General features: G+C 40.8%; 1 protein-coding gene across 1 annotated transcript in view; it reads right to left on the bottom strand.

Moving 5' to 3' along the window:
* Positions 1-345: 345 nt before the first annotated feature.
* AMN (amnion associated transmembrane protein) overlaps positions 346-26,692 on the bottom strand; it is a 78,495-nt gene continuing 52,148 nt past the window's right edge. The window contains exons 4-13 of the mRNA XM_031953206.1: positions 18,474-18,561; positions 16,954-17,174; positions 15,518-15,655; positions 14,544-14,652; positions 11,797-11,879; positions 10,179-10,386; positions 7,541-7,721; positions 2,550-2,688; positions 1,568-1,682; positions 346-959 (exon numbers count right to left, since the gene is read on the bottom strand). Coding sequence (XP_031809066.1) covers positions 1,596-1,682; positions 2,550-2,688; positions 7,541-7,721; positions 10,179-10,386; positions 11,797-11,879; positions 14,544-14,652; positions 15,518-15,655; positions 16,954-17,174; positions 18,474-18,561 — 1,254 coding nt within the window. The 3' untranslated portion in view covers positions 346-959; positions 1,568-1,595. The remainder of the gene's footprint in view (positions 960-1,567; positions 1,683-2,549; positions 2,689-7,540; positions 7,722-10,178; positions 10,387-11,796; positions 11,880-14,543; positions 14,653-15,517; positions 15,656-16,953; positions 17,175-18,473; positions 18,562-26,692) is intronic.

Here is a 26,692-nt window from a genome sequence, read left to right on the forward strand (position 1 = left end):
AGAGTCACTGACTACCTGGAGATATTGATTGGTTCCTGCCACCCTCATTCCAGCGCAGGTCACCAGATAATGCATTTCATGGCCATGATAATTCATGTAGATGACATACATTCTAAGATATAAAAAAGACCATTTATTTGATAATTACATCCAATTCTTCCATGACCCTATTTGGAGTTTTTTGGGTTTTTTTTGACAAAGATATCAGAGCAATTTGCCATTTCCTTTCTCAGCTCATTTTACAAATGGGGAAACTGAGGCAAGTCACTTGCCCAGGGTCACTCATCTATAAAGTGTTCAAAGCTGGATTTAAACTCAGGAAAAAGTGTTTGAGGTTGGATTTAAACTCAGGAAGATGTCTTCTTGATTTCAGATCCAGAATCCTATCCACTGTGCCCCAGATCATAAGATCATAAATCAAGAACCGGAATGAGCTTCAAAGGTTCTGAAACAACTCCCCCATCCATTAAGATGGGAAAAAAAAAAATGGAAATAAACATAGTTAAGTGCCCTGTCCAAGATCACAGCTAGTTAAGTATCCAAAATAAGATTTGAACCAAGGTCTGTCTTTCTGACTGAATCTGATGTTTTCTCCAATACACAATCTGAGTTGCCAGAAGCAACCCACTCTCTAGGGATATCATGACTTTTCTACTAAATAAAGTTCTGGTATTATTTTCATGACCACTCCTTCAGCAGAAGAGAATCAGAGGGAAGCAAATTAGCTCTCCAGCTATTCCTCCTTAATATTCAGAAAATATCAAAACTTTTGCTAGTCAGATAACTTTTATTGAAAAAGACCAGCTCTTCTTTTTCTAGCTCTTAGGTGATGGCAAGGCTAGTCCTGCCCTCCCACTGTCTGTCTGCAGGGAACCTTCAGCCTCCTCTCTCTGGGTGGAAGATGGGTCACACTTTGCCATTCTAGTTTCTCCTCTGGACATCCTGAACTAATATCAGAGCTGGAGGGAAATAAAGATCATTTTACAGAGGAATAAACTGAGGCCCAGAGAAAAGGAAGAGATTTGCTTAAAGTTAACATAGTAAGTCAGTGTCAGGAACGTTAACATTCAGTCAAGGGACTATGGGGTTGAGAGAAAGAAAGAAATAATTCCTGTGGGAAAGAAATGAATAGCCATATACTGCATAGAGGTAAGAGCCAACCAAGGGCAGAGCTCAATTAGGGGAACCAAATCAAGGAATGCTGGATGCTCAGAAGGCTGGATGGCTTGATCTGAAAGCTGGGAGGTCAGGTTTCCATTATAATGGCACACATTTATAGTATACCCTGGTAGGAAAGTGCATGGATGGTACTCTATGCTGGAGAAGGATGGATGAAAGGCAGTTTAGAAGCTGTCCATTATCATGGGAGACAGCTTGCCCATCCATTCATCTCTACATAGAAATTCAGGTTGTCTGGGTGAGGGCTGGGGAAAATCCATTTCACAGATGTGGAAACAGGTTATTATAAGAGAGATTAAGAGACCACTCAAGATCACATAACTAGTGTCTGAGGCAGGATTTGAATTCAAGTCTTCCTTGATTCCAGTCCAGGCTCAGAGGACCTCACCGAGGCAAGAATGAAGAACAGGAGGGCCTTAGATGTCTGTTTCAAACAAGGGGTTAGTGAAATAGCTGCCACTATTCCTGTTGGGGCTCGTTGGAGAAGAGGCATCTTCCAAAACCTATGGGGAAGAGAGACAAAGAGAAGCAGAATTAAAAAGGAAGAGAGAATTAAAAAGGGATGAGAGGCAGGGGGAGGTGTGGAAAGAATAAGAAGACACACAGGAAAAGGCACAGGGATGTAGAAATGACAGAGAGAGACAGAACAACAAAGGTAGAGAAGCAAATAGGAGGCAATCCCAGAGAAAGCCAGAGGAACAAAAGAAGAGACAGATGACAGCGTCAAGGAATGAAACCCTCCCCACCCACCTGTTGGAAAACAAGGAGCAGGGTAGAGTGGGAAAATCCCTGGGTACCATGGACTACCATCACTCTGATCATCTGTCTCTCCTGCACAACCCCTCTCCTTTCCCAGCCCCTTGAGGACAACCTCACTTCCTTTTCAGCTGTCCAGAAACCAACATTTCTGGCCAGACACCATGACCTCAGTGCCTCCAGCATTGTGGCCAGGAGATATTGTCCAAGAAATCCGGCCTGATTAATCCTCTAACCTTTATTCTGGAAGTTTGGGGTGGAGGAAAGTGAGAGCAGGCACAAAGAAGAATGGAGAAAGAATCTCCATTGACCAAAGCATATTTCTGCAAAATCTTACCCCTACCCTACACCGATCTAGGGACCTGGGGATAAGGAGAAAGAGGCAGACCACGGAGGGGCCCACCAGTGCTATCCAGGGCTGACTCCCAGCTGTCTGGTCCTCTGTGACTCCCCTAGCTATGTGAAGGCCTGTGACTTCCTCCCAAATCTGACCTTCAGTAACTTCTGGGTCTCCCCCAAGTTGTACAACCTTCAGAGACTATAAACTTGGCCTCTGATCTCTTGTTCTTTGAGGTTATGTGACCCTGTAATTCACTGTAGAAACATCTGCTCACCACTTCCACGTCAGGGCCAGGATTCAGGCCGGAGATGGGAACTGGACTGTCAAAAATGGGGTTCTCGAAGCCTAGGTTCCCTTGGTTTGATGCAGATTCTGATCTGTGCCACAGTGTGGGGATTGCCAGGGGCCACAGCCTGTAGACCAAGAAGGGGAATATCAGGTGAGCCCTAAAAGAAGAGGTTGCTCCAAAAGGTTTTGCAAGGGTCAGTGCTGAAAAATTACCCATGCATGTGTCTTGTAAATAAAAAGCTATAATAAAATACTTTTAAAAAAGAGGTTGCTCGTGGGTACTTTTGTAACTTCCCTTTCTACCTCAACCCCCCTCCAGCAATAAGAGCCAGGAGCACCAGAAAGGCTGATCCTAGTTCTGTGACTCACTGAGGCAGCCTTTCCTTCTCTGAACCTCAGTTTCCACTTTTGTAAGATAGAGATAATTTTAAAAACTGGTGGCTAGAAAGATAAAAGTCTCATCTAGCTGGATACTTTTCATTTTACAGATGGGGAAGGGTCAACTTCAAAGTTCCATCATCTCAAAATCCTCTGCTCTTTCCATTCTCTGCTTCATTCCTTGGGAAGGTAAAGATGGATACAGCAAGAAGAGAGACGGAAATAATAAGCACATATTTGTGTAGTGCTTTAAAGTTTGTAAAATAATTTATATCCATTATTTCATTTGATCCTCACAATAATACTATAAAAGGTTCTTTTATTACCCATTTCACAGATGTGGAAACTGGGAGATTAAGTGACAACTCAGGATTACAGAACTAGTGTCTGAGGCAGGATTTGAATTCAAGTCTTCCTCATTCCAGTCCAGTACTCATCACCGTGCCACTTAGCTCCCCTAAACTGAGAAATCACTGTACTTAGCTGGGAAAGCACTTGTAACCTATAAATTACATAATAAGTTATAAAGCACACCCTAGGTACATGTGAAGGCTCCCTATTATTGCTGAATGAAGAAATATTGAATCTCTCTGCCTTATCCTCACTATTTCTTAAGGCTCATGGACTTATTACTATTCCCAGTTTATTCTAAGATCAGGAATAGTATCTTTCAGCAAGTTTCTCCTTTCATCACTATCACTACTAAAATTGACTTTAGATAAATCACTTAACTTATTTTAAGTTTCAATATCCAACTTTTTCTTTATTTAATTTTCAGTAGTATTTTATTTTCCAAATCCATGTAAAGATAGTTTTCAACATTTGTTTATTCATTTTTGCAAGACTTTGTGTTCCAAATTTTTCTATCTTACTCCTCTCCAACACAGCAAGTAATAAAGTAATAAAAGATTAAATATGCACAATTCTTTTAAACTTATTTCCATATTTGTCATGTTGAAATTGCTTAACTTTTTTTTTTTTTGCTGAGGCATTTGGGGTTAAGTGACTTGCCCAGGGTCACACAGCTAGGAAGTATTAAGTGTCTGAGACCAAATTTGAACTCAGATCCTCCTGACTTCAGGACTGGTGCTCTACCCACTGGGCCACCTAGCTGCCCCTAAGTTGCTCAACTTTTGAGGGACCTTCTGATCATCCCAAACACACTAGGGCCATTCTGAAAAAATGGCTACCTCCAATCCAGTCCTCATCCACACTGTACATGCTGCCAGACACTTTCCTAAATGCAGAAATTCTGATTATATTATTCTTCCACTCAAAAAACCTTTATTGGCTCCCTACTACTTAAAGCAATGATTTTTTTTAATTATAGCTTTTTATTGCCAGAACAAATGCCTGGGTAATTTTTTACAACATTATCCCTTGCACTCACACTTCTGCTCCAACTTTTCCCTTCTCTCCCTCCATCCCCTCCCCTAGATGGCAGGCAGTTTCATACATGTTAAATATGTTAAAGTATATCCTAGATACAATATATTTGTGCAGAACCAAACAGTTCTCTTGTTGCACAAGAAAAATCGGATTCAGAAGGTAAAAATAACCTGGGAAGGAAAACAAAAATGCAAGTAGTCTATATTCATTTCCCAATGTTCTTTCTTTGGGTGTAGCTGCTTCTGTCCATCATTGATCAATTGGAACTGAATTGGATCTTCTCTTAAAGCAATGATTTTGAAGTCTGTGGACCAAGGACTCCTGGGATGTCATAGAGCAAGAGGTCCAAGAGCTCTCCCTTTCCTCTTTAGATTACATAGTGCAGTATAATATAAAGGCCTCAATTTAGTCTGAAGCCTTTGGTTTCAACTAGTTAAGAAACTCTTACTTGTCTTTCTCAATTATCAATTTAGGGATAGTCCTGTCAGCAAATCTGGTTTTTTTTTTTTTTCCATTATCAAAAGACTAATCATTTTCTTTGAGTAAATTGGGTAGAAAATTTAGGGGGAAACTCCTTTCTCTCTGAAAGAAAGGGCGATCATACAAGAGACCCTTGATGGATCCTCTTAATTGATCCTTCTTAAAATCCTTAAAATTTAAGGGTCTTAAATTGATCCTTAAAAATCAATTTAAGATTGATTTCTTTAAAAAAGAGATAAAAATCTCCTCTTTTTATGTTTTATCCAGATTGCTGTAATGCTCAGACTCAGAGAAAATTTTTAGTGGCTTCAGTTAATGGAAGTATCTCTTGAGTTCTTTGACCAGTGGTCTCCTTCCACCATTTAAAGGGAGTGTTCAAAGAGGAGATGAATGATTTTAGGAGGATGATTCTTTGAGGAATGTAGGCATTCTAAAGTTTTTTTGTTTGTTTGTTTTTTAAGATCTAGGCATCTTGCCCCAGTTGGACATGCAAGATCTACTTTTGGGCCCAAATCTGATCTGATCTCTGTGCTGAGATCTGAGCCAGTTCAGTTACCCACCTCCAAACCCAATGCAGTTCAAGAGATCCTCCAGCCTCAACCTCTCCAGGAGCAGATATTCTCAGACATGTACCTCCATGTTCAGCATACGGATTAAAATGATTACTGTTCTGAGACTTTTACTAAACTCTGACCCTTTGCTAAATCCTGAGTTTTTTCTGTTGAGATTATAAATTGTAATTCCAAAATGGTTTATGTAAAGATTTTTTCAAAGGCACTAGGGACAAGGGGGGAGGGGAAATGGGGAATAACTCTGCCGGTACTTGAACTTCTCTTTAAACTGAAATGTTTAGAATTAGTTGAATATAAGTTAGTGAAATTGTTTCTGGCAGGCAGATATGTGCCTAAAACACTGGATATAGAATTTCCTTCCCACTCTATAAATAAATATAACTTCTGTAAACTGAAAGAAGGTCTCAAACATAGACTGCATTACCATTTTTTCAAATGTATAAAAATGCTAATGTGATTAGCAAAATACAGTTCCATTTAAAAGTATAACCAAATTCATAATAACTTTTTTCATTTATTTTCTTACTCAATAGAGAAACAGTATAACATAATGGAATGTGAAAATTCAAATAAAATTTGAATCCTAGTTATGCTATTTATCACCTTGTCCTTGGGCAAGTAACAAACTATTTGAGCCTCAGTTTCTTCATTTGTAAAAAAGAAGAAAGAAAGGAAGAAAGGGAGAAAGAGAGGGAAGGAGGGAGAGAGGAAGGGAGGGAGAGAAGAAGGGAAGGAAGGGAGGGGAAGGGGAGAAAGGGAGGGAGGAAGGAAAGAAGGAAGGAAGGAAGAGAGAGTGGGAGGAAGGGAGGAAGAGAGGGAAAGGAGGAAAGGGGAAGAAGGGAGAAAGGGAGGAAAGGAGGGAAGGAGGAAGGGAGAGAGGGAGGGAGGGAGGAAAAGAAAAGAATAGAAATTGGGGGAGGGGAGATTAGACCAGAATTCTACCTGAGATAGTCCTATGGTCCTATATTAATGGAAAATTCCATTTTTCCCACCTAATTCTTTTCTCAGAGAAAAAGGAATTTTCTAAAATTTTTTATCTTATGCCCCTCATTTATCTTTATGCCCCCTTTGGTAATGGGGAAAACCAGATTTAGTTGAGAAAATTGTTTCAGAATTGATAGTTTAGGAAGCCAGATAAGGGATTCTCATTTGGATGAAACTAAAGACTTCAGTTTAGGTACTATCCTTATATTATGAGTAGACTGTCATTCTTAAGTTGTTGTGGATCTATTTATTCATGTGTTCAATTCAACAGTTGTATTCTCTTGCCTACCACTTGTAAGAGTCCCTCTTTTCCATTTGAATGTAAGCTCCCTAAAAACAGGCAATTTTTAAAATGGGAACATCCAGGATGTTTCTTGACATCAAAAAGGGGTCCTGACACTCAAAATTGTTGGGACTACTAGCTTATTGGCTGAAATACAGTTTTTCTGGTCATACATTTAGGACTCTCTACGGTTTGGCTAATCTACTTTTTCCTTCATTTCTGGAACCTCACTCTTACCCATGCTTCTTTTGCTTCAACCTAACAGATCTTCTCCTCTCCAGGACACAGCAGAGCCACTCTGGGCTCCATTGCTCTTCTGGCCTAGAATGCCCTACCTCTTTTCTTTTCTGGCCATTCCAAACGTATGTGATTTCCAAGCTTCTCCTTTTAACAAGGATTCCTTGGTAGCTCTAACCCCCAGCGACCTCTCAGAGCCCCTACCCTCCAGATATCTGGGGTATGACATCTCATCATCTTAAGAGTCCAGGTCTAGGGCAACTAGACGATAAGTTGATAGAACACCAGCCCTGAAGTCAGAAGGACCTGAATTCAAATTTGACCTCAGATACTTAACACTTCCTAGCTGTGTGATTGCCTCAGCCAAAGTTGGTTTTGTAAAAAAGCCAAAAAAAAAAAAAAAAAAGAGAGAGAGAGAGAGAGAGAGAGAGAGAGAGAGAGTGAGTGTGTGTGTGTGTGTGTGTGTGTGTGAGTGAGTGAGTTCAGGTTTATTCATACTCCATCTCCCCTAGAATGTGAGTTCCTTGAAGGCAGGACCCTGGTTCTTACTTCTTCCTATGCTCTTCCACAATATAGAGATGGGAACATAGGAAAGTCTTAGGACAGGTAATATGGGGTGAGGAGACAGCCCCATTGGATAGGACCCATCCTTACCTGACTCGTCCAGTCCGGTGAAGAAGCAGAAGACCCCCCAGCAGTGCCATCAGCCCCAAGACCAAGGCAATAGCCATGCCAGTCACCAGCCCTGAGGTTGGTCTTTCTCCTGTGAGCCCAGCTGTGGAGCCGCTGCTGCTTGAATATTCCATGTTGCCTTGCAGGATCCCAAAGTCTGCTCCTGAGAAAGAAAATAGAAAAAAACATGTCAAATAAAAAAGAGATCCCTGCATACCATCCTCCTCTCATCTAGGAACTCTTCCCTGCCCAACAGAAAGAAAGATCATCAAAGAGATGGGACTACCCCCAAGCACTATGGATCCTATATCAGGTAAGGATTTTCTTTTGTTTGGAGAGGAAACAGCAGAGATTTGTGTCTTGGTTTCTGGGAAACTGGTCTGCTCCAAGGATGGTACAGGGACATTCTTCTCTGGTAGCTACTTTCCCTTAGTCTTCTCCTTTTCATGACCCCTTCTAACTCTGACATTCTCTCTTATTCTCGAGATTCTTTCAGCTCTGACCTTCAGTGTTCTAGAATGAACAGCTCTTTGAAAATTCTGGAGTGCCCAGTGAATCCAGAGTTGGTCACTCTGGATCCTCAGAAGGCTGCTCAAACTTTCTTTTAGTGTAGAGTCCAGGCTCCCCAGCCCTGTCACTGAGGGCCAATCAATCAATCAACACATTTATTAACCCTTATCATATATGACAATGACAGTGCTAAACCACCCACCCAAACCATCTCCCACTGGCCTAACACTAACAGGCAGCTAAGCCAGTGACACTGATGGAAGGGGTCTCTCTCCCACAACTATCTCTGAGGCTTACTCAGACATAATCTCTTAGTCTATTTTGCCTCCAATCTGGAGATTTAGGAAGAAGATGGTAACTGTTCAAGGTCCATTTTCAATCCCATCTTCATGAAGTCTTCCCTGATCATTCCAATCCCCATTGCTCTCTCACTTTCCATTCGCTTTCAAATTCTTGACTTCTGAGGCAACCACTTACCTGAAAATGACCCCTAAAGCTACTACCAATCTTTAATGACCTTTTATAGGTTCTCATCCTTCTTGACCTCTTAGCATTAGTCCCTGATGACCACTTCCTCTCCCTGAAAGTTCTCGTCTCCTTTGTCTTTTGGGGTTTCCTGCTTTTTCTCTCATTAAGCATATATGCCTCTTCAGTCTCTTCAATGAGATCATCATTCATGCTTCATCCCTCTAAGAATGGGGACCCTCAGCACTCCTTTTTGGGCCCTCTTCTCTCTGCACTCTCTCCCTGAGAAATCCCTTTGGATTCAATTCTCATTTCCTCTCAGGTTCCTCATTTGTAAAATGGAAATATTAATAGCACCTAACTTCCAGGGCTGACAGATGAAGGGGTCAAATTAGGTGACCTCTAGGTCCTGCCCAGTTCCAGATCTATGATCCATCAAGACAAAGAGGAATGGATCATGTTAGAAGAGGGAAATGGTAATTAATAGCTAGCATTTATATTAGGTTTTAAGATTTGCAAAGCATTTTAAATAAATTATCTCATTTGACCCTTATAACCCTGTGAGGAAGATGCTAATGTTATTCCATATTTTGTAGAAGATGAAATTGAGGCTACAAGTGATTTACTTAGGATCACCCAGCTAAGATGTATCTAACTTGGGATGGAAAGAGCCATCTGCATCCAGAAAGAGGACTGGGGACTCAATATCTCAAAATACCTCAAAGTATTTTCACCTTTTTTGTTTTTGTTGTTTGCTTGATTGTTTTTTTTTCCTTTTTGATCAGATTTTTCTTGTACAGCATGTTGAATGTGGAAATATGTTTAGAAGAATTGCACATGTTTAACATTGGATTAGTTGCTGTCTAGGGAAGGGGGTGGGAGGAATGGAGGGAGAAAAATTTAGAACACAAGATTTTGCAAGGCTGAATGTTGAAAACTATCTTTGCATGTATTTTGCAAAAGCTTTTATTAAAAAAAAAAAAAAAAAAAAAAAAAAAAAGAAGTGTCTAAGCAGGATTAGAATTTTGACTTTCCTGATTTTAAGTCCAACCCTCTATCTACTGTTCTATTTAGCTGGCTCTAACTGGGGAAAGGGCAGAGAGTATATATTTCTGAATCCAGGGAATCCAACAAACTTGAAGGCTGAGCTCAGGAGTCTCAAGGCTCCTGAATTAGGTCCTAATGATCAAAGGTGGTTTATAAGAAAGTAAAAAGTGAAAGCTACGGGCCTGAAGGCAAAGTCTCCCCTTAGGAGTTCTAGTCTAAGGAAGCTGACCTGGATTTAGGTAAGTCCTTGGAATCTTGGGACAACCAGGTATCACTTGTTGCTGTCACTCTGGGAGTTCTGGTGAGTAACTTTCCTGCTCTGAGACTCAGCTTTCTTCTCTGTAAAATGGATATAATACCCATCTTATCTTTCTCACAGAAATGTTGTGAGAATCCAGTGTTTGGGAAAGTACTTTGAAAATTGTAAAGAGCTTACAGGCACATTGTAAGGGTTTATTAAGAAGGCTCCCTGGTGGGGAAAGGTTTTGGGGAGCAACTGAAATGGAACTATACAATGAGAAAGTCAGTGCTACAGAGCATCTCTTTGAGGAGCCTGACTGGGGCAGGGGACTGGGAGGGAGGACGTTGGGGGCAGTACCTTGCTCGGCCACATCAGTGAGGATGGCGTGGGCCACATGTATAGCTGCCCTTCCTGCCTCGGGTCCGGCTCCATCATCTGTCAGCACCACCTGGATCTGGGGCAAGGTCCCGGCCTGTCGTTTCCCACGAGCTGCGTGCACCGACCCTGGCACTGTGTTTGCCCTGTATACTTTTGAGATGGCCATGCGCACTCCCGAAGCCTGGGGCTGAGAATGGCATAGGATCAGCCCAAGGAGTGGGGTGGAAAAAGGGGGACAGGCTGTCCTCTGAGAGAATGACCAGGCTGTGGGGAGATGAGGGCCTGGGTGGGGTGGGATGGGGTGGGATGGGGTGGGACATACGGTCAGACTGAAAGTCTGGAGAGGAAGGGAAGTCCTTAAGGGGACTATTCCCTGGGTAGGAAATGAGGTTCAACTAGAGGAGTAGAGGCAATAAGCTTGGTAATATAGGAGGCTAGCCCAGTGATCTGGCAAAGGGTGGATAGGACATCCTTTTTTGCTGAAGTAGGGGATTGGACTTTTTTTTCATGGGCACTCTCAGTGAAGGTTAAAGGGGAAGGATCCCTGGCCCGAGCCTCAGCCCTTGGACTGGATCCCAGAAAATTTGATCCTCTCTCTCCAAAGGCTCCCAGGGAGTAGAGGCTGGAAGGAAGGGGTCAGCAACATAGGAAAAGTAATCTCTGATCACTCTTTCCTCGTAGCCTTGTTCAAGGGAGGAAGGAATGAGGAAAGAGGAAGGAAGCAAGCCTTTATTAATCACCTACCATATGCTAGGTTGGAGGCAGCTACATGGATAGAGCCCTGGGCCTAGAGTTAGGAAAACCCAAATTCAAATTCAAAACTCATACTCAATAGTTGTATTATAGTGACTCCATCTGAGTCACTTTAATTTTGGCTTAATCTTTAATCCTTAATCCCACTGGAGCAGAAAATGGCACATTACTCTCATATCTTTGTCAAGGACAGCATTGGTGGGCTACGGTCCTGAGGGTCATAGAGAGATGGACATGACTGAGTGATTTAGCAACAAATGTGCTAGAAGGTACTGTGCAAACCTCACTTGATCCTCACAACAAACCTGGGAGAGAAGTATTATTATTTTTCGATTTTATAATTGAAGAAACTGAAACAGACAGAGGGAAAGGATTTGCCTCATGTCACTAGTAAGGATCTGAGGGAGGAATTTGGGTGCTCTTGATTCCATGCTCACAAGAAACTTGAGAAGCCAAAGAAGAATGAAGAATGTTGGGAGAAAAATTGAGAGAAAAGAGAGGGAAGAAAAGGAGAGAGAAAAGGAGAAAGGGAGAAGAGGTAATGGAGTGAAAAGGTATGGAGCACTGGGAGGGAGGAAATTTCCACCAGGCTGGAGGGAAGGGGTCAGTCCCCCTGGAATGAACTTCAGGAATGATGATCTGAGGCAGATGACTGAAGTGAGGGAATTTCAGGGAAAGGGGATCTTGCCCTTCTTCCTGAACTGTAACCTAGGTAGAGCTCAACTTTCTCTAATGAGAGGAGCTGAGACACTCCTGAGACATTATGGAAGAACCTCGGGAAAGAGACCTGGAGACTGGCAGGCTTGCCATCCTCCCTAATTCCCCCCACCCAAATTTACATTACCAGGTCCAGGAAGGTATGGAGCAGCCTCTGCTTGTACTGTTGGAGATCAAAGGCCTGGGTGTAGTTGAAGAAGAGCATAGCTCCTGAGGAACAGAAAGAAGAAAACCATGGACCCCTCCTCCTCTGGGGGCCCCATAGGGGTTTACCCACCCCCCTAACCTCTCTTTCCCCACTTGTTTGTGTGCCTACCTAACTGTCCCCATGGCAGGTATCTAGAAATCACAGGGCATACATAGGAGCCAGGGGTGCTCTTGAAGAGATGAAGAAGCCTCAGGCTGGAAGTCAAGAGACTGGGATCTTGTGCCAGCTCTGCTCCCAATTTGCTGATTTGCTAATGATGGACTTCCCTCACAGAATCTCAATATTTTCATTTCATAATAAGGGAGTTGGACTAGATCATATCTGAAACCCAATCATTATAAATCTGGAGCTGATATATAACTATTGATATACAACTTGTTTCCCCATTAGAATGTAAGCTCCTTGAAGGTAGTAATGTTCTGCCATACTGGATGAATCAAAAGCTGGAATTAAAATTGCTAGGAAAAATGTCAACAATCTGGGATAGGCAGATGATAACAATCTGATGGCAGAAAGTGAAGAAGAATTTAGAAGCCTGCTGAGGAGGGTGAGAAGGAGTGTAAAAGCTGGATTGAAGCTTAACATCACAACAACTAAGGTCTGATCCAGCCATTCTGGAGAGCAATTTGGAACTATGCCCAAAGGGCCATCAAACTGCTCTTTGATACAGCAGTGTCACTACTGGGTTCACTACTGGGTCTGTATCCCAAAGAGATCATAAAAGAGGGGAAAAAATCCATATGTGCAAAAATGTTTGTAGCAGCTTTTTATGGTGGCAATTATTGGAAACTGAGCAGATGCCCATCAATTGGAGAATGGCTGAATAAATTGTGCATATGAAAATAATGAAATATTATTGTACTGTAAAAAAAAATAATGGATAGGCTAATTTCAGAAATGTCTGGAAAGATTTACATGAACTGATACTCAGTGAAGCAAGCCAAACAAGGAAAATACTGTACAAAGCAACAGCAAGGTTGTATGATGATCAGCTATGATAGACTTGGTTCTTCTCAGCAGTTCAGTGATCCAAGGCAATTCCAATAAACTTTGGATGGAAAATGCTGTCTGCATCCAGACAATTATGGACACTGAATGTGGATCAACATACACTATTTTCACCTTTTTTTCTTCTCTTTTTCTTTTTTGTGGTTTTTCTCTTTTGCTCTGATTTTTCTGTCCTAACATGACTTATATGTGAATATAAATATACATGTATAACCTGAATAAAAGAACCAATCAAAAAAGAAAAAAAATAAGATCATGGCGACTGGTCCCTTCCCGACAAATAAAAGAAGAAATGGAAGCAGTCAGGCTTTGTATTCCTGAGCTCAAAGATCACTGTAGACAGCAATTGCAGCCAGTAAAATTCTTGCTCCTTAACCAAATCATTTCTAATGGAGCAGTAATGAACTGAACTAACTATATCCAGAAAAAGAACTCTGGGAGATGACTAAAAACCATTACATTGAATTTCCAGTCCCTATATTTATGCACACCTGCATCTTTGATTTCCTTCACAAGCTAATTGTACAATAATTCAGAGTCTGATTCTTTTTGTACAGCAAAATAATGTTTTGGTCATGTATACTTATTGTGTATCTAAGTTATATTTTAATATATTTAACATCTACTGGTCATCCTGCCATCTAGGGGAGGGGGTGGGGGGGGGGGGAAGAGGGGGAAAAATGGAACAAGAGGGTTGGCGATTGTTTATTCACTAAAATTAACTGTGAATATAAATTTAAAAGTAAAAACAGAAAAAAAAAACCAAAAAAAAAAAAAAAAAAAAAAAATTCTTGCTCCTTGAAAGGAAAACTATGGCAAATCTGGACAATATGCTAGAGACATGACCTTTCTGACAAAGGTTGATTGTTCCAGTAGCAACTATGGCTTTAAGAGTTGGACTTTAAGGAAATCTGAGTGCTACAGAATTATTGCTTTCAAATTGTGGTGTTGGAGAAGACTATTAAGAGTCCCTTGGACCAATTGTTAATGCTGTAAAGTTACCCATACATATAACCTGTAAATAAAAGGCTATTAAATAAAATAAATAAATAAATAACAAAGAGTCCCTTGGACAACAAGCAGATCAAAACAGTCAATACTTTTTTCCCCTGAGGCAATTGGGGTTAAATGACTTGCCCAGGATCCCACAGGTAGGAAGTGGTAAGTGTCTGAGACCAGATTTGAACTAGGGTCCTCCTGACTTCAGGGCTGGTACTAAAATAGGCAATACTTAAAGGTTATTTGTTGAAAGATCAAATACTGAAAGTGACGTTTAAATACTTTAGCCACATAATTTAAGATGGAACTCATTGGAAAAGATCTTGATGTTGGGAAAAGTTGAAGACAAAATGAAATGGGACAATAGTGGATGAGATGAATAAATAGTGTCATACAAACAACAGATATGAACAGATTTTGACAGATAGTGGAGGATAGAAGGGCCTTTTGGGCTGTGGTCCATGGGAACACAAAAAGTTGAACATGATTAAATGACTGAATGGTTGAACAACATCCCAAATACTGAGCACAGTACCTAGAGAACATAGTAAGTATGGAATAAATTTGTAGATTGATTCTGTGTTTGAGATCAAATATCCTTCCCCCAGCTCTAGAAAGAGCTATGCTTGCCCTACCTCATCTCAGGGTCCCCAACTTACCACAGATCTCACAGCACTGACCCACAGGCTTCAGGGCTCCTTGACAAGCAGGTTTGGGACAGCGACCACCAGAGTTCTGGAGCAGAGAGGCACAGATCCAGGACTCGACCTAGAATAGCATCCATCAAATATACCCTTTGAATACCCAGAATCCCTTATGCCTTTGCTTGTGGAGGTGGAGGTGGATGGATAAGGGTACACAGATAGTAGATACTTTTCCTTGAGTTGGGGAATTCTCAATCTAGTCCAGGAGGAGGAGGGATAAGAGGTAGACAGGTAACCATGAGTTAATGAAAAGTGTGACCAAAATCATGAAAAAAAAGTACAAAGTGTGTAAATATTCAGAGGAAGGCAGAATCTGGTCTAGCTGGAGGAAAATTTCACAAAGGAAATGGAGCTTGAACTAGCCTTGAAGCATATTTCAAGAGAAGAATTTCAAAAGTCACATGGGGGCTGGAGAGGATTTATGTAATAAGAGAAGGCATTCTTAGATGTTACTTCTTTCTTTTTTTGATCGTCATTCCCTTTGAGAAAGGGTTAACCTTTCCCACTTGGACAGACATAATTCTCTCACCCCAGATCTCCCCAAGCCAAACAATCGTGGGCTTATTTTCATCTGACTATGCTACCCCTTGGCTCAAAAATCATTCAGAGACTCCCCATTGCATTCCCAATCTTCCCTAATCAGCATTCAACCTCCCTTTCCAGATTTATTGAATGCTATTCCCCTCACTTACTCCATTCTAGTTCATCAAAACCAAACAATACATTGAATTTTTCTGATGGTGAAATATTCCATAATCACAGTCTCTCACTTCTGCAATGAAGGGAAAGGTATATTTTCTCAATGCTTTCCCAGGGTTATTATAATCATACAACATTCAGTTTTGTGAATCTTCTTATTCTTTCAAAGCCGAATGATTTCCAAGTTCTCTTTCAGCTTCACACTGAGATGGCAGGTATAGGGGGCTCACCTCATCATTACCACATTTACAACCCGAAGGATCTTCACAGGAATCAGGAGTCAACTTCAAAGAACCAGTTCCATGGAACTGTAACTTCCCAGTGCTGCTGGTCAGATAGGTGGCCAGCTCCTGATCCGTGTTGAATTTCTGTAGGGCAAGGAACCCCCACCCCCAGAATTACTGTAAATAATAATAATAATAATAATCCCTTTGACAGCTGGGAAAAAACAGAGGCCCAGAGGAATGAACAGAGGTACTTATCTGAAATCATGTAATTAGTGAAGCCCCTTTTTTTGTGGAACAATGAAAGGGAACAGAGACAAAGACACAGAGAGAGACACAAACAAAGAAAGAGAGGGGAGAAAGAGGGAGAGGCAGGAAAGAGAGAAAGGCGGGGGGGGGGGGGGGGGAGGAGAAGGAAGGAGAGAGACAGAGGAAAAGAGATGAAGAGAGAGAGACAGATAGGGAGACAGAGATAGATGGAGAGAGACAGAGAAACAGAGACGGGAAGAGACAAAAACAGAAAAGGGGAGGAGAGTCAGAGGGGGAGAGAGAGACAGAGGAGGAGAGAAAGAGACAGAGGAGGAGAGAAACAAAGAGGGTGAGAGAGAGACAAAGACACTAAGTTTGATAGACGCAGAGAGACAAAAATATAGACAGACAGATGCAGGGAAAGAGGGAGAAAGGGAGAGGATGAAGTAAGGGAGAGGAGGAGAAAGGGAAAGAGAGAAAGAGAGACTCAGTATAGATTTATAATTAAATCTAGGGTTATTGATCCATGGATTGATTCTTTTTTTTCTGTCCCTTTTGCATGATCCACTCTTTTAGAATAAACACTTGATCAAAATGAAAACTATTTAAAGGAACAGGCAACACTGAGATAATAGTTTCCCAGGCAGTTTCAGGCAGGAGAGAAAGAGAAAGTGAAAAGAGGATAAATTCACTAGCTTCTAACAGTGATGACAATCTGGAAATAGCAAAATTCCTGCAGACCCAAAAAGGCTCCAACTGCTTTTGGTTACATTCAGTTCAGTGTAGCAGGGAGCTTCATTCACTGAAGAGGGTTCATGCTTGTACTTCTAGGCCCTCCTTAAGGAGCTCCCAAATTCCCAGGCTTTCCTTCCTCTTCCCTCCCTCAGTGTATAGCCTCCTCTCATTATCTTCCAAACCCTCTTTCTAGTAGGAAAAAATTATATTTCCCATTAGTAAGGGATGCTAATAAAAGATCATGCTAGTCAAAAGCAGTCAGGACTGAAATATTTATTTCTCGACTACCAATTTAGACTTCTCTACACTAATTTTTTTGTTACCCTAGTGAAGGATGCATTGTGGATGATCTTTCGATAGGGGAAAATGACTCAAGTTTTCCCCACCCAAGGAAGGGAAACAGATCTAGATCTCTGGTTTGTATACTGTACTGCCTTGGAGCAAAACCCCGCACTCACCTGGCCCAGGATGGATATACTGTGGAGGCTGATGGTCCGGCCACCAGCCCCCAAGTCCACACGGAAGGAGGTTTCTGGTGGGAAGATGACATCATCCTGGCGACAGGGGATAAGTTCAGTATCCACAGAAAATAGGTGGTCATTGTCTTCTTGGATTGTACGCCACAAGGAGGGGTCATACCAGCTGTACCGATCAGCATTTAGGAAGTGGATGTTGTGATCTAAGAAAGAAGGGCAAGGACAGTACTGTCAATGTGGGCTAAGTCAGAGCCCTGGGACTGAAACATGAGTGTTGTCCTGGCGCTCCATGATACTAAATAAGTCAGTGAATAAACCTAACTGAGGGCCACTATCAATCAGTCAATCGACAAGCAATTTCTAAGTGCTTACCACATGCAAGCAGGCTGGGGTCTGGTGATTCAAAACCAATCCATTCCTGCCTTCAAGGAGATTACATTATATTGGGAAAGGCAATGTGCAAGAAATCTATAAGTATATAAAAATATGTGGCTAATTTTATGGGGGAGAGGAGGAAAGTAGTAGCAATTAGGGGCATGTTTCATGATTATAGGTACACTGATATAATGCTGATGAAGCTATAAATTGGTCCAAATATTGTGGAATTCCATTTGTATTTATGCTGAGAAAGCAACTAAAGACAAAAGGAAAGGCTTCATTTATACTGAAATACTTCCAGAATATCTATAACAGCACTTTTTATTGTAAGAAAGAATTGGAAACAAGGCAGATAACCACACACTGGGATATGGGGAAAAGGGAAACAAACTATGGCATATGAATGTAGCAAATATGACTGTGCTACTAGACTATGAATACAGAGAAGCACTGAAAGACATGAACTGATGCAAAGGAAAGTCATCAGAATCAGGAAAACAATGATTACACGAAGGTAAATTGAGGGGGGGAAGCAACAACAAAAATGAAAACTGAATCGTGACAAAAAACCCTAAAGAAGAGGTATGAGAATATATGGCAACTGCTCTATTCCCTTTTTTGCAGACAATGGAGCCTATGGGTAAGGAAAATTGCATATGATGGCCTGGGTTAATGTATTGCTTAGTTATGCTTAACTTCCTTCTCGTTTCTTCTTCTTATAATGGATGACATGGAAGAGGGAGGAGGGGTAATATAAAAAATCAGTTCTCAAAAAAAAGGTACAAAAAATTAAAAAAAAAATAAAAGAAAAAGCTTCACATAGAAGGTGGTGCTTGATGTGAGCACTGAAGGAAACTAGATATTCCCAAAAGTGAAGTGAAAGAAGGAAAAGATTCTAGGTCTGGGGGATAGGCTGAATAAAGGGACAGAGAGTGGGATACTCAGATTATTTGATGTATATTCTAGATATTATGGAGGAGGGAGAAGAAAAAAATAAGGACAAAATCCCATCTTCTGGGAGCCCCTGATCTGAAGAAGATATGGTTTTTCTATAGGGAGACCTCAGCATTCTCTAGGAGAAAAGATCCTGGTCCCTATTTTGATCAAGTCTTGTTATACACAACCTGAATCTGAACTGGGATCAGAGGCACCATCAAATGCAGCAAAACCGGCACCAGGAGCCAAGATAAACTCTCCATCCAGAGGGAGGTGCTGGAAGAAACAAGAAGGGAAAAAAATACAAATAATCAACAACCATACTTTTTTTTTTTTTAATTAAAGCTTTTTTATTTTCAAAACATATGCATGGATAATTTTTCAACATTAACCCTTGCAAAACCTTGTGTTTCATTTTTCCTCCCCTACCCCTCCCCTAGATGGCAAGTAATCCAATATATGTTAAACATGGTAAAATATATGCTAAATCCAATATATGCATATATATTTATATAATTATCTTTCTGCAAAAGAAAAATCAAATCAGAAAAAAAATGAGAAAGAAAACAAAATGCAAGCAAACAAAAACAAAAAGAGTGAGAATGCTATTTTGTGACCCACACTCAATTCCCACAGTCCTCTCTCTGGGTATAGATGGCTCTCTTCATCACAAGATCATTGGAACTGGCCTGAATCTTCTCATTGTTGAGAAGTGCCACATCCAACAGAATTGAACATTGTGATTTTTCTTGGAGTATTTGAAAATATGATTGTTTAATGGGATGATTCAGGCCAGTTCCAATGATCAACAATTGTTCATTTCATTGAACAAACATACTTTTAAATGCTCCAAATCACTAATAGTAATAATAGATAGCATTCATATAACACTGTGAGACTTGCACTGTAAGACATGTTTTGTATATTGTTCCTTTTTTGTTTTTTTATGTTATCTCATTTGATAAGAGAAATACAAATTAAAACATCTCAGAACTTTTGGAAAAGATGATGAAAGATGGGAGTAATGAAAGTTGGAGGGACTGTGGGCATATAAACATACTAATACACTGTTGGTCGACATGTAACTTGGTCTAGCCTTTCTAAAAAACAATTTTGAATTCTTTAAGAAAAATCTCTAAACTCTTCATACCCTTTGATCCTATACTTCTACCACTGGTTCCATACTCTTTAAGGAGGTTAAAAATAGAAAGATCCCACATTGACATGTGTTCAATAGTCAATGCAGCACTTTTTGTGACAGCAAAAAAAAAAAAAAAAAAACTCAAGAGGGTACCCATCAACAAATTATGGTATATAAATTTAATCAAACACCCTTGTTCTATATAAGAAACAAATTGTTAAAAAAAATTGTAAATCATTTTTCATATAGAAAACAAATATGAGGAATTCAGAGAAACATAGAACAAAGTATAACCACAGTATGCATAAGAACTTCAAAAAAATGAAGAAAAACTAAACTAAAATACTAAACACTAAAACACTAAAACTAAACTATTATATTTTACTAACTAAACATTAAACACTAATCAAGGCAATGCACTGAGCAATCTTCACTATAGAGGTCTAATGAAGAAATGTATTTCTTTCATCTCTACAGAGAGGTGGTAGGCTACAGGTTTAAAGTGAGGATGCATGAGGTTTCCATTTAAAAATCGATTATATGACATGGGAGACACTGGCACAGGATTGCCCAGCATAGTGTGCCCTCATCAGAGGAGGTGCTGTGCTCTATGAACAAAACAGAATTGAATTAGCCCCAAAACAACCATGAGATGCACAAAATTAGAGAAGCTACCCCAAATGTTCATATGGACTATTTGTGTCCGACCTGTGGCAGAGCATTCAGAGCTTGTATTGGTCTGATCAGCCACAGTCAGACATATCATACCTTGACTCTAACATAATGATTTTGGCCCTCTTTGAGGACGAAGGACAACAACTAACCAAATGTAGAGTCTGGAGGACCCAAGTTCAAATCCAGCCTCTGACTTTTACTGTGTAACCTTGAGCACTTAGCCTCAGGTTCCTCATCTGTAAATTGGGGATAATAATAGTACTTCCCAGGGTTGTTTTGAAGATCATATGATATAATAATTGTAAATCACTTTAAAAAGGTGCCTGGAATATAGCAAATGTTAAATAAATATTAGATATTATTATAAGGCCTTTGTGGTATCATGGGAAAGAGGGCTAGAGTCAGGAGCCCTGGGTTTGTTTCCCAGACCAATACTTACTAGCTTTGGGAGTTTGGGCAATTTATTTCAACTTTCTGAGCCCAAGTTTCCTCATTTATAAAATAATCATCTTTGCACCACTTGCCTCAACGGGGCTGTCCCAAGACTTGCCTGAAAACCTTTCTTTAAACTTACACAGAAATGGGAGCTGCTATTATCTTTGTCATTCTCCATGGGGTCTTTAACTTGTATTTCTGGACAAATGGGGCTGCCACTCGCCCGACAAGTGATGCTTCCATGAACATGAAGAACGCGGGGTTTGGGGAATGAGAAAAAGTCCCCTAAAGACTAGCCTTGTCACTCACCGGAATGCTCCCTTTAGCCTGCTGCAGGGAGAAGGAAGGTTCCATTACCCTTCCACTATTCCTCACTCATGCAAAGCTGCCCTGAGACCTAAGGAAGAATTTCCTGAGTGGTAAGAGGTGAGGGGAATCAAGATAGGAAGCTGGAAAGCCTAGAACCTTCACTTGCCATGGGGAGGGTGTAGAGAGCAGGTGCAAGATGCTGCTGGGAGCAAGGGATGGCTTCCAAGCGTTTTCTCTGCAGTTTTACATTCCAAAAGGCATAAAAGGGTTTCTGGTCAGCAGATGGCAGCAGTCAGCTAAAGCACCTTCCACGGAGCAAATCCAGCATGGTGGCTAAATTCCTTTACCCAGAAGATCACTGGATTACAGGATTTAGAGATAGAGGCAATCATTTAGAGATCATCTTGTCTAAACCCTTTGTTTTACAAATGAAGAAACTGAGGCGTGTATGGAGGGGAAGGGATTTTTGGAAGGTTGCAGAAAATCGGTGATTGAGTAGGATAATAGATCAAGTTTCCTGCCTATCAGCCAGTTTGTAGCTAAGACTCTGATAAAGACCCATAATATGGTAATATGGCAGGGACAGAGCCCCAAGCTTTGTTACTAAAGCAATCAGTCACCAAACATTAATTAAATGCACATAAATACGTGCCAGGCACTTTGCTTGGTGGTAGCCAAAGACAAATTAAGAGGAATTACGTTAAAGAGAGACCATACTTCTGCAGTTGGAAGGGATCTGAGAGGCCACTGAGTCCAAACTATCATTTTACAGATGGGGAAACTGAGGCACGAGGCAGTGAATAAATTTACCCATGGCAATACAGATAAAAGTGGCAGAGTTAGTATTTGGCTCCCAATCCAATGTCCTTCAATTCAACAATTCAAATAATAAAACACAATTTTATTATGTTAATATATACAAGGTCCTCCAGGGGATAATAACAATAGAACACACTTTTATAAAGAGATAGGTTGGACAAGTATTATTAGCCTTATTTTATAGATGAGGAAACCAAGACCAAGAGAAGCAAAATGACTTGCATAAGATCACATGGCTAGTATCAGGGACTCTTAGGGAATCGGTCTTAGATTTTCTGAATTTCAAACAAGTATGATTTCCTAGTGGAAATTTACCTAGCTCTTTATAAAGCTCAGTTAAGCAGATTGATTCTGCTCTCTAGCATTAGCTGCTTTCAGAGATAGAAACCCAGAGTTTCAGTCCTGGCTCAGACATTTTCTTGCCTGAGATTCTGTTTTCCAAACTATACCATGGGAATTAATCTTCTACTTTCTTACTTGGAGAATTGTTATGATGAAAATGCCTTATAAACCTGAAATATTTCCCTGTATCTATAATTTCTTTCATATGGGAATTCTCTCCAACAGTACAGATCCCAACTCACCCAGGTCTTGTTACTCTGTGCCCTTCTTTTTCATATCCTCCAGTAAATCTTTCAGAAGTTCATTCAAAGTGTTGTAGGTATCCAGGTTTTGTTTTGTTTTGTTTCCAGGTATCAGTATAGCATGCATTTTAAAACATTTATTGTTACTTAGTCATTTTAGAATGACGCTTCATGACCCTATTTGGGTTTTTCTTGAAATGCTTTGACATTTCCTCTTCCAGATAATTTTACAGATGAGGAAACTGAGGTAAAGAAGGTTAAATGACTTATCCAGATTCACAAGAGCTAGTACATGTCTGAGGCTAAATTTGAATTCAGGAAAATGAGTCTTCCTGACTCCAGACCCAGCATTGTATCCACTGTGCCACCTAACGGTCATTTTAAAACATAAAGGATCCAAATCTTTATTAAATAGGAATTATTATTATTATACATTATCACCATCACCATCATCATCATCATCATCAAAGAAACAGGCTCTAAGGCACAGCCTCCCACACAACCAAATTGGCAATGGTACTCCTAAAATACATGACTGAACAGGTCACGCCCTGGTTCAACAAAATCTATTGGGTCTCATTATTTCTAGGATCAAAAATAAATTTCTTTTTTTTTTTTTAATTTTTTTTTGTTTATTTTATTTTATTTTTTATTTTTTTTTGTTTTTTTGTTTTTTTTATTTTATTTATTTTTATTTATTTTTGTTATTTTTATTTATTTATTTTTTTTTTTTTTCAAAAATAAATTTCTATTTGGCATAGAAGGCTCTTCACAACTTGGCTCCAGCTTTCCATGTCTTATTCACAAGTCCCACTCTTCAACCCAGTCAAACTGACTTTCTTGTTGTTTTTTGCATGTAACATCCCTTTTCCTGCCTGAGACATTGCCCTGTTTGTCCCCTCACCTCCACTTCTTAGAATCTCTAGTTTCCTTCAAAGTTCAATTCAAGGATCAGACCTTCCATGAGGCTTTTCCTGTTCCTCCCAGCTACTAGTATCCCACCCTGAAAACTACCTTCTCTATTCTCTATGTATTTATCTTTATAAAGTTTTTCTGCCTCTATATAAGGTAAACCTCCAGAGGGAAGGAACTGTTTCATTTATTACCTTTATATCCCTAGCACCCAGCACAGGGACAGGTACATAGTAGGCATTTAATAAATGCTAGTCAATTGACTTGATAGATTAAACATTAGGGAGATAGACAGAGAGGCAGATGTCTATCCCGAGACACCACTAGAGAGTTGAGGAGGTTCCTGAATGCAGGATCCAGACAGACGCTGGAACAGCCTCTCTTCCTGAGGAAGAGTGTGAGGGAAGGACCCCCTGCAGCTGTGGGTCATTCATTTACTCTGATTTCTCCAGAGAAACCCTCTCTACCTGATCCGGGCTATGAGAGCCCGGCAGTCATGCAGAGGGTGTGTGTGTGTGTGTGTGTGTGTGTGTGTGTGTGTGTGTGTGTGTGTGTGTGTGTGTGTGTGTAGGTCATCCTGTCCCTGCTACCCCTCACCCCCCACTGGCTAGCTCTGCAGCTTCCAAATTTCAGTCTGTGCCCGCAGTGACCAAGATTGTGGGAAGGAGTCCAATCAAAGGGAAGCCAGCCAGGGTTCTAAATGCGCATTCCCTCCTGCAAGAAGGAAGAGCACCAGAGGGAGGGGAAGACCAGGGGTTGTGCCTCTGGCTCTCTGCCTCCCCTCCCTTCCCCAGCTTGGACTTGGGGCCCTGTCACCCCACTGAGGCTTCACACAGAATGGGAGCCTGTTTGGCTCCAGGCTCATTCATCTCTCCCCAGCCTCACCTCTCTACAGAGCTCTCCTAAGTCCACTGCTCCCTCTTTCTGTCTTGTTTCCTTTTTCCTTTCTCCCTACTTCCTCTTCTCCCCTCCTCCTATATTGTTTTTTGTCTGCCCACTCTGTTAGTCTCTCTCCCTTTCTGTCTTTGTCTTGGATAGCTTCTTTCCCTGTTAATATGTTCCTGCTTCTCTTCTTGTCTTTATTTCTCTTTCTCTGCCTGCCCATCTGTACCCATGTGTCTGCATCTAGTGGGATATTTATTGCTGCTCCCAGTCTCTCTGTCTCCTCTCTCCATCCTGTACTCTCACCTCTCCCTCTCTAATTCTCTCTCTTATTCTCTCTCATTTGATCTCTCTCACTGTTTCATTCTCTGTCTCTCATTCTGTCACTCTTATTGTCTCTCCCTTTCTCCCTCCTCTCCCCCTGTCTTTTTTCTCCCTCTCGTGTCTCTCTCGCTCCCCGTCTCATTCTCTCTCCCTCTCCCTCCTCTTCTCTCTTTCCCTTTTTCCCTTCCCCTCTCTCCCCCTTCTCATTATATCTCTCTCTCCCCCTCCCTGTCTCATTCTGTCTCTCTCCCTGTCTCATTCTGTCTCCTCTCCCTCCCCCTTACCTATATATTTCTACCTGTCCTACCTTAGGGAGCTCTTTCCCATTTGCCAAGTACCCAGTCATGCTTCAGGTAGGTGAAGAAGACTTTGTCCCTTCACTCCCATACAGATCCCTCCCCCCATATAACCCTCACTCTTCTTCCCACCCTACTCCCCCTGCCATCTACAAGCTTCTTTTCCTCTAGGAGCTTCCTGCTGCCTTTTCAGAGGTTACCATGGTAACTGTCTCCCGTTGGAAGAGGAAACCTGTGGAGAGAGCATAGTCACCTCCCTTCCCAGACATTGTACTCCTTTCTGCCACCCACCTACTCAGAGAGAGGTTGGACCCAGCATCCTTATTCAGAGTCCTGCTCTGGACACTAGCCCAAAGAATAGGCTTCCCATAGAGCTTTCAGGTTCCCTTTCTTTGGAAGTTTTTAAGCAGAGAATAGGCAGCCACTTGGTGGCAATATTCGAGTGGTCCTGACTTTTGGATATGGGTTGGATTAAATGGTCAATTGGGCCCCTCCAATGCTCAATTTCTTGGGTCCTTCGATTCTATTCAATTCCCTCATTTGTCCTCCTATCCTCTCTCATTCTTGGGTCAACAGAATAAGTGGGCATTCCTCCTAAGGAAGCTTTAAAAAGTCCCAAATACCCTCTCCACAAATTTGCTCAGGTACCAGAACTTCCATCATTAGGGCTTCATTCAAGATCTGGCTTCCTCCTCTAAAATAGCAATCAATGCTCCTGATCAGGGTATTATTTGGAGTCCTGGAGAGAGAAAGGGGGAAGGCCTAAAGAAGAGAAGCATAGGAGAAGCAGGAATCTGTCGATCTTTAGCAACTTTCCTGCTCCACAAGGCATCCCAAAGGCTCACAAGGCTCTTCTAAAATGTCCTAGGTATCAAATAAATAGCCACCATGGGAATAATAATAACTATGATTATTATTGCCACTCTTAATAATAACTAGGATTAGTGAGGCAGTAAAATAGAGTAAACAGGGTGCTGGATTGGGAGTTAGTTAGAACTGGTGATACTTTTCTATTTTTCTCATAGAATTCAGGAGCTCTTAAGCTGGAATCCTTTGACTTATTTTAAAAAATATTTTTGATCTCCATATTTTAATAGAATTTAGAATTTGTTCCTTTCTTAATCCCATATTTTTATTTCATGTGCTTGAAATTTTTTTCTGAGAAGGGCTCTATAGTTTCGTTATTTTGTTATATTGCCAAAGGGTCCATAAGGCAAGTTAGAGTGGCATAGGGAAGGAGAAAATGCTGGGGCACAGAAGCAAGGAGATTTGAGTTCAAATTTAGATTCAGACACTTACTAGCTGTGTGATCTTGGGCAAGTCACTTAAGCTCTGTAGGTTCCAGTTTTCTCAACTGTAAAATAGGGATTAAAATAATATCTTGCTCAGAGGATGGCTGTGAAGATTAAGTAAGGTAACATTTGTAAAATACCTTTCCAACATAAAGCACTATATAAATGCTAACCATTATTATGTCACAAAAAAATTAAGGACCTTTTCAATAAATTGTAAATTCCTTGAGGTTTTAGTTGAGATCAACTAAAACTCAAGGTTTAGTTTTTGCATGTAATCTAGCTGTCTAGCATGGTATCTGGTGGGCACATAGTAGGCATTTAATAAATGCTTACTGATTGATTACTTCCTTCCTTCCAACATTTATTATTCACCTACTGTTTTAAAAGATCTCAGCAGCCCTGAGAGGAGAAGCAGGGAGGGAAATTGCCATTCCCATTTTTCAGATGAGAAAATTGAGAGCCAAATAGGAAAAGATGAGAAAGTTAGTGGTAGAGCCAACTTTGTCTTTACCCCTCCTCCCTTGATCTTCATTAGTATAGTTAAGAGCACCATCATCTTTCTAGTTAATTTTAGTTCCCAACTTTGAACTATCTCCGATTCCTCACTCTCACTTATTCTACATAGTCAATCAGTTACTAAATTTTATTGTTTTATGATATTTCTCCTAAACAACCTCTGCTCTCCTCCACTCTAGTTCAGGTCTTCATCACCTCCCACCTGGACTATTGCAATAG

This window comes from Sarcophilus harrisii, chromosome 2, assembly GCF_902635505.1.
Source record: "Sarcophilus harrisii chromosome 2, mSarHar1.11, whole genome shotgun sequence".
Classification (NCBI taxonomy): domain Eukaryota; kingdom Metazoa; phylum Chordata; class Mammalia; order Dasyuromorphia; family Dasyuridae; genus Sarcophilus; species Sarcophilus harrisii.